The sequence below is a fragment of the Halyomorpha halys genome, unplaced genomic scaffold, assembly GCF_000696795.3.
Source record: "Halyomorpha halys isolate HHAL.00 unplaced genomic scaffold, Hhal_1.1 Scaffold389.1, whole genome shotgun sequence".
NCBI classification, from domain to species: Eukaryota; Metazoa; Arthropoda; class Insecta; order Hemiptera; family Pentatomidae; genus Halyomorpha; species Halyomorpha halys.
In genome coordinates this window covers 224,609-233,396 of record NW_027109532.1, presented here as the reverse complement: position 1 = coordinate 233,396, position 8,788 = coordinate 224,609, and the positions used below count along the sequence as shown (strand labels likewise).

Sequence of the window (8,788 nt, the reverse complement as noted above, 5' to 3'; positions counted from 1 at the left end):
AATACAATATTTACAGCTTATATATTACACATATGTATAAGTGAACATTACTAAGAAAATAACATACAAATGTTCTGCATGGTTCAGAGATTTGTGCATATATGAATATATACATACACATGCTGATGATAGTACACTGTACATCTTGAATTCACTTAATTTAAATGATCTCAAGAATAACATGATGATATGTGAATAAGATTATCTTTAAAAAAATTGATATATTTTTAAAATAATAAGTTACCATACAACAGTAAAAAATAAAATAAATATTTTTTAAAGAATCCTTTTGTATTGCATTAATTTTCTATCACTTTTTATATGTAACAACCATTTTTTTATTTTTTTTATGTTTTTCTATTAAAGGTTTATCTTTTTTGTTTTTTTCTGCTGAGGCAGTTACATATAATGGATTATATAAAAAAATAGTCTAAAATTTGTTATTGGGCTAAACTACAATTCAAATTAAAAAATCAGATTTTGAAAAATCAGTATAATATATTAAGTTTATTATTAAATATATTTTATAACTGTACTTGTATAATACATTCAAGGTAGATATGTAGAAAATCCCACCTCATAACAAATATTTAATTATAATTTAATACCCTAAATTTAATATTACACAACCAATATAGACAAATTTATATACAATATTCATTATTTTTCTAGGTTTTTATCTTTTAAGATCTTACCATAGAAATTGTATTAAAAATAATTGTAACTCATTTTACCAATACATTAGGTATTTGTGAAGACCAGCCATTCTGTGGTGTTAGCGGCTCCTCTAGCAAAGAGTTATACATTTCGGTCTATATAGATATATAACACTTTTCCCTGATAGATTTTCTTAAAGAAATTATAAAATTTAACAATTAAGTGATATGTTTAATTTTTATATTTCTGAAATTTAAATGGTAAAGTAAATAACCTTTTTAGCTATAAATAATTTTTCCCGACAGTTTCACAGAAGCATTTTGTTTACTACGTTCCTAGCAATTTGATAACAATAATAGTAGTAATTTTTAATAATTTCCTCTATGATCATGTATATCGCAGATTGAGAAGTGAGAGAAGGAGTAAGATGACTGAACACTGCATTATGTTTCCACTCCCACAATGTTTTATTTCAATTTCCTGAAAAATAATCATAATAAAGCGATTAAGTTATTAGATTATTATCCAAAATCTATTTGGTTCGCTTAACTGCATCGTTTGTAAATTAATCCCTAGACTTGGAATCTGAGTTAAATATGTGAGGTTAATGATGTAAAGAAAGTGTAATTTTTTTTGCATTAAATATACTAATAATGATTGAAAAGAATAAAAATTGACACTTTAAATTATAGGCATTTATTGGAACACATATAGGTACTTACATGTCTACAGAGGTTATTAAAAACTTGAATGTTTGAAACTGTTTAGTGATGGGTGCAGTCCAGGGATTTGTGCAGGTGAGCAATAGGATTAAGGAGTGATGTATAAAACATTTAATTTTCAGAATATACATGGTACCATATAGATTTAAAGAAAAAGATGTAGATCATTTTGGAAGAGACAACTTGTACCTCCAGCCCTTTTGAAACACAAGAATAGGTCCACAAGATGAGAAGTCCATGTGAAACCACAGGAAATATTTGCTTGAACTATTACAAAATTTTTGTAGAGATGCATAAATGCAGTTTGAAACAAATTTTGGAAAAACAAAAATTTGAAACAAAGAGAAAGGGATGAAATTGAGAATTTAGGCCTTGACAAAGCTCCACACCAGTCCAAGAAGAGATTGAGACAAAAATCGAAGTTAACTAGGTGTGTAACTGAGGGGTAGGGAGCGGGAAAAATATCATTACAAAGAATCTATAGAAATCAAGGCTTATAGTATTTATTAAATTGGTATTTTACATCATTTCATGATAACTTCATTATAAATAGAAACCTTTTTCAAATAAAAAAGTATTAATGTTATATTTCTATTTGATACTACCCAACAACTAATCCTATAAACGAAGAGTAGAATCATAAAAACAAGTTACCATGGGAAAATATTCCACATTGATTAAGAACATTTTAATTATTTGTCATAATTCTATAACAATCCTGTTTCCCAGTAATAGATATTGTTAAATTAAATTAAAGTCTTGTTAGACCCCTTTAAATCATAAATGATAAGGACACTGTTTGGCAACGATGATGTCAGTATTGACTATAGTGCAGTGAATAAAACATGTTCCTATCATAAGATTTTTATTTTTGGAAACTTAGGTCCTTAGAAAACTATTTTCATTGATTTTCTTTTTTTTATTTTGTACTTTTTAATATCCAACATATCTGATTCTTTCATCTAATATAATGAAGTTTGATATTTTCAACAAATTAGTTCACTTTTTTTGAATTATAATTCCTGAATAGCTTATCAGATTATTTTTTAAAGTTAATAAAATTTACTTCAATTCAAGATAAAAATAAGCTCTGTATGATCATTATTTTCTATGATATAGCTCTTCATAAACTGACATTTTCCTAAAAAGTAAATAATTTATATAAATTTGAGAAATATCATCAAAAGTGTTCTTCCAATGAGAACAGTCATATAGAATGAATTTGAAACAAATTTAATTGGATTTCATTTCAACTACAACAATGGAAATTCATATCTACAGTTAATTTTTACTTGATTTCATCTTGGTAGCTTCTTGTATAAGATATCAAAGTCAGTTAGCTTGTCTCATATATATTATGTTTGCAATAAACATAAAGTTTGATCTTTAATATATTTAATAATATTTCTAATTCAAAACCATTTTCCAACTATTTAAATATTTATTTATGCAAATGGAAGATATCAAACAATATATTTAGTCCCTCAAAAAGCCAGTTTACAACTAACTAACCAGTCAATGTTTCTCTTTTTCAAGCATCACCAGGATAGAACACCATATTAATCTAATTAGAGATAGTATATCTTTAAACAACAGTAAACATATACTGAAGAAAATGAAAGGTGACATTTTAACAGGTGAGGAAGTTACATATATTACAGCTGATCAGCTATTTTTTTACTTCATTGCTCATTATATGGTCAAGACCAAATCTGATCTCAGTCATTTCTCTAACCAGGCCATCCTTCCTGACTCCATCAAACACCTTGCAAAGCTCAACAAGATATATATAAAGTCTTTAAGGGAAAATTATAAACAAATCAACTAAAAGAATTGCATAAGGAATTAAATGAATTTTATTTCTTTTTTCACTATAAAATTTTTAATATCACTATTATTTGTTATTATATCTAGCTGCTAGGACTGACTATTTCAATAGCAAGTAGTAGTTAGAATTCTCCTCTAAATAATTCTAAACTAGTAATACCCTCTACCTAAGCTGCACCCTTGCAGAGGCGATTAATTTCTCTTTCTATTTTTTTTTTTTTTTTTTTCGTGTACATATAAATATTCTTTACCCAGAAAAAATTAGTATATAGTTTAAATAATATAAAAAATAAGAAGCAATTTCTCTATATTAGACACACACAAACATGCATACTTAAAATATTGAACCTAACCACAAAAATAAATAAAGCTTAAGGAATATTAAATCTATTTAGTATTTCGTTTAAATAAATATTCATTTACAGTTTCATTACTAATTTTTAAGATTATATTTTAAATAGATATATTACCTCAGGGTGATAATTGATACATTTTGATGGCCTCCGCCTATGAAAATTATGTTCACCATTACAATGGGAGTCACCTCCTTCTGGTTCCATTTCCTGAGGTGTGATGCTAAGCTGCTTACTACCACATGGGCAAAGTGTATCAACAACAAGTAAAATGAGATTGCTGTGAGGAATTTTCTGTACACTGAATGGCCTAAGAAAAATAAAATAAATTCTGAAGTTAAATAAACTTCAAACAATTGTTTTTTTTAAAGTAAATTTTTTGATGAGGTACACTTTAAAATTAGATATTATATTTTCAACATGTAGGAAACAATTTTATCACTTTTAATGTAGGCTACTGTTCATTTGTGAATAATCAGTTCAACACTTCAAATTTTATACAATACCTACCTTAAGTTCTTTCCTTTTGTTTAATTTTTTTATATTATGATAATTACTTCTTTCATAAATGTTTATATTATTTTCTAAGAAACATACCTATCCATTACATTGAAATTCTTGGTTTTCACCAAAAAGAAATTGAAAAGTTTGAGAATAGGATTATTGATAATAGTTAAATTTATTTTAGATTTAAATGTAGACTGATTAAGATAGATATACATTACTGAGTCAAACAGCAGCATTACTAAATGTATTGAATGAACTTATGTTTACTTGATACAATTTAAGTCTATTAAAAAGTTTCTGTCTAATAGATGATTCTTTAAAAATAATAAATCAATTATTTCATTTAAGGGAAGTGTCTTCCCATCTCTGTTCATAACATCCATAAAAAAAAAATCTAATTACCAAAATTACTAAAATTTTCTCATGCAATTATTGTGAACCTCCAGAAGGTAATTAAATGATATTAGTATACAATAAACTCTGTCCAAGTTTTATGTCAACTGTCATTATTCAACATTTAAGGTGAATGGGTATATTTCTGGTGAGTATGTTTAAAATTCTCATTCTTTTGAGACATTATTTTTTGTTTCACAATTGTTGAGATTTTTTTTTTAGAAAATATAAAATTAAACCTATTTTATTTTCATTCAATTTTTTCATAACTTCATAGCTTGGCAGTTGCCAATTGTTATAGACTCACCCATTGACCAATTTTTAGAGTGTAGAATTTCCAAACCAGTTCATATATTAAAAAATGTTTCAATTTACTTCCTATATAATATGAAACAAAGGCTACTACTTCCAAGTTATTTTCAATTTCATTATAAAGTAGTTCATGAGGAGTAACAATAACCATTACAGAGTGAATTAGTGATCATTTGAAAGATATACTTGTGAGATGGCAACACTGCGTGGACAACACTGACGAGCGAGAGCGGAGAGAAGGTTTTTTTTTTTGTTTTGGGACAAGAGTGATAATGAGAGTGCGAGTGCGTATGTTTGTCCGAGTTTGGTGAAAGTTTTATTAGTTGTGATTTTGACTTCTGAGTTGTGAGGGACTCTTTCTTTTATATTGAGATTATTCTCTAACCTATATGTAAGTGTTTAAGCTAATATAATATTGAGATCTATGGTATTGTTTATTCTTCATCTCTCTTATTTTCTCCACAATTAAAAAGAGACTATAGCCCCTAATTTTGGTGTCAGGTGTGGGGTGAATAACTATCTAAGAAATATATAAATATATATACAGGCAAAACAACTGAAAAAGAAAAAAAAAACTTAGCAACGATGAGTGAAGAACAATTAAAAAGAGAGATAGAGGATTTGAGGGTTCAATTAATACTGGAGAAACAGCGTGCTGAAATCGCTCAGTTAAAATTGGAGAATGACGAACTCAAATTTTCCTTGGAGGGGTCAACTCGGTTACCTGTAATCCGGGATCGCTTATACACTAAGGAAATTCCAGAGTGGTCGGGTGAAAATATCAAGCCTGACGATGCTGAAATGTATTTAGAAAGATTTGAAAGGGTTGCTTGTCGGTGTGGGTGGCATGACGAGGAAAGGAAGGAGGTACTCTTGTCAAAGATGAAAGGACCCGCGGAGGATTGGAAGGAAGTGAAGGACCTCTTTAAAAAAAGGTTCTCAAAGGTAAGGGACCTACTAGCGGACATGAGGACGCTATTAAAGCTGGAGGCACCAGAGTCCCCAACGGTCTGTAGAGTCACTCCTAGTGGTGGCAGCCGAAATCGGAGAGTCCCGTACGCTGAGCGTAGTTATCGAGTCCCGGCACGAAGCGTTCCATATCAAGAGCAGAAGGACAGCTTGGTGGGTAAGAGGAATCCCAGAACGCCCTACCCTAAATGTGGTGAATGGGGGCATTGGATGCGGGACTGCCAACGATGGAAAACTGGTAGTTGTCGTAAGTGTGGACAGATAGGCCATCAACTGGAGCTTTGTCCCAGTATAAAATGCTTTAACTGCGGGGAGCTTGGGCACATTCGGCGACGGTGTAAAGAGAGGGGTCAGGACGAGGAAGCGTTAAACAGGAGGGGTTCCGAGTGAAGGCCTCAGCCTCAGGAACCTTGACAAAGAGAGGTAAAGTTGGGGTGGCACTCTCCGATACAAGGAATTATGCTCCACTAATAAATGTTATTCGGTTCAATGGCCAGCAAAGAAGCGTCTTAGTGGATACCGGGGCTGATATTACGATTTTGAATGAACCTATTCCAAACGTTCCTATTGAATCGGCAGGGAGGAGTTCCATCACAGGTGTCACCGGAGCACAGAGACCCATCGCTGGAAAACAGATGTTAACAATCAGAGTTGGTTCTTCCACAATTGAACACAAAGTGTGGATCACGCCTCTTGAACATGGTGCGGATGGAATCCTGGGGATGGACGTGCTTAGTAGGATAGCGGCGAGCATCGATGTTGGAAACGGGACAGTTCAGGCTGCCCACTGCTCTGTGCAAACATCGTATGACGAAAGGAAGGAGGGCCAGAAACGTGCCATCGCGCTAATTAAAGAAACTATTATCGTGTCGCCAAGCAGTGAGCTGATCATTCCTGCTAGAATCAAAGGAGAGGTCGAGGGAATGGAAGTCCTTCTAGAGGCCGTCAACCTTCCAGGAGGAGTTGCCAGAACGGCCAGAGTAGTGGTAGCTCCTAAAAAACGACATGTGATGGTGAAATTAATTAATGCGTCCCAAAGCGAGGTGAGGTTACCCCGAGGTACCATTGTGAGTGAGGTGGAAGAAATTCACATAGAGGAGAACAAGACTTGCATCAGGTTAATTAGGCAGGGTATGAATGAGAACTGGTATGCCCTCGTTAAAGATAAACTTATGCACGTGAGCGAGACGGACCGGACAGAGATCATGGATATTTTAATTGAGTATTGGAAGGGGTTAGTTCCGGTGGATAAAGGAAAATTAGTCGGTACCGACTATGTCCATCATAATATAGACACCGGCGATGCTCGTCCTATTGCAGTTAGACCGTATCGTACCCCGCATAGCCTTTGGCTGATTGTGAAAGAGCAGATCGAGGACCTTCTCGAGAAAGGGGTGATTCAGCCTTCTACTAGCCCATGGTCAGCTCCGATAACCCTCGTTAGGAAGAAAGCTGCTCCAGGAGAAGATCCTAAGTATAGGTTTTGCACAGATTTTTGTGGACTAAATTCCGTTACGCGTATAGACACCTATCCGCTGCCGAACATTAATGAAACTTTGGACAGGCTAGGGAAAAGTCAATGGTTTACCACCCTTGACTTGACGAGCGGTTACCACCAATTGCCGATTCGCCCAGAGGACTGCGAAAAAACAGGGTTTAGCACTACTGAGGGACATTATGAGTATGTAAGGATGGCTTTCGGGTTGGGAGGAGCACCAGCTACATTTCAGCGCTTCATGGATAGATTGCTGAGCGGACTTCTGGGTACTGAGTGTTTGGTTTACCTTGACGATATTATTATATTTGGTGAAACCTCCGAAGAACACAACCAACGCTTAAGTAAAGTTTTGAAAAAGCTACAGGCGGCAAATCTGGAGATTAACCTTAAGAAATGCGAATTTATGCAGTCAGAATTGGTCTATCTCGGTCATTTAATATCCAGAGACGGAGTGAAGCCTGATCCTCTGAAGGTGAAGGCCATAGAGGGGTATCCTAAACCCCAGAATGTTAAATAAATTAGAGCATTCTTAGGCCTGTCTGGGTATTATAGGAGGTTCATTCCTAATTATGCTAAAAGGTCTAGGCCTTTGACCGAGTTGACGAAATCTACTGCAGCGTTCGAGTGGACACCGGAAAGAAACTCAGCATTTGAAGACCTCTGTACCTGCCTAAAAAGAAGCCCTGTGCTGTGTTACCCCGATTTTTCGCTCCCCTTCATATTGTCCACGGATGCTTCCGGAGTAGCTGTGGGAGCAGTGCTCGCGCAGAAGGTAAATGGACGTGAAAGACCTGTAGCTGAAAGGAACTACTCAGCCACGGAACGAGAGTTACTAGCAGTAGTGTGGGTTGTGTCTCAGTTTAGGTGTTATCTTTATGGTCGACGATTCACGGTAATAACCGATCATGCACCATTGCGATGGACTCTCGGACTCAAGGAGCCGAGTTCCCGGCTGATGCGCTGGCAGATCAAGTTAACCGAGTACGATTTCGACGTTCAATATAAACCTGGTAGGAACCATAGTAATGCAGATGCACTTAGCAGAGCTGTGCGGGTCGTGGGAAATAATGGAAAGACACCAGTGACTAGAGAAGAAGTCATCCAGGAGCAGCGGTCCGATCCAGTTTGTAAAAGGTTAGCTGAAACCCAAGGGGAAGCATGCTGTTTCGACGAAGATGGGCTACAGTTTAGAGTAGATGGCGACCGATGGAGGGTGATAATACCTCGTTCTCTGATGCGCAGGGTTTTGTATTGGCTCCATGACGAGCCCTGTGGAGGTCATGGCGGCACTCAGCGTACGCTACAAAGAGCTGAGCGGAACTTTTACTGGGAGAAAATGAAAGCAGACATTGAAGAGTATGAAGGAAGATGTGAAGGTTGTGCTCGAAGGAGGCTGCTTCCTAAGGTGCCAATTATGCCTCCTTACCAAGCGACTCGGCCCGGAGAACTGGTAGCGATGGATATACAGGGACCCTTCCCGAGAACGGCCAGGGGGAATAAATATCTCATAACGTGTGTAGACCACTTCACGCGTTATGCTGAGGCTATCC

General features: G+C 35.0%; 1 protein-coding gene and 1 long non-coding RNA gene across 3 annotated transcripts in view; one reads left to right on the top strand and one right to left on the bottom strand.

Annotated features, from left to right (window-relative positions):
* Positions 1 to 42: 42 nt before the first annotated feature.
* Positions 43 to 8,788, bottom strand: part of stol (stolid) — a 203,736-nt gene continuing 194,990 nt past the window's right edge. For both annotated transcript variants that reach the window (XM_067047704.1, XM_067047705.1), the window contains 2 exons: positions 3,677 to 3,869; positions 43 to 1,137 (listed from right to left, as the gene is read on the bottom strand). In XM_067047704.1, coding sequence (XP_066903805.1) covers positions 1,045 to 1,137; positions 3,677 to 3,869 — 286 coding nt within the window. In that variant the 3' untranslated portion in view covers positions 43 to 1,044. The remainder of the gene's footprint in view (positions 1,138 to 3,676; positions 3,870 to 8,788) is intronic.
* Positions 5,049 to 8,788, top strand: part of LOC136795845 (uncharacterized) — a 37,097-nt gene continuing 33,357 nt past the window's right edge. Inside the window, exon 1 of the long non-coding RNA XR_010843528.1 lies at positions 5,049 to 5,162. This is a non-coding gene — a long non-coding RNA (uncharacterized lncRNA). The remainder of the gene's footprint in view (positions 5,163 to 8,788) is intronic.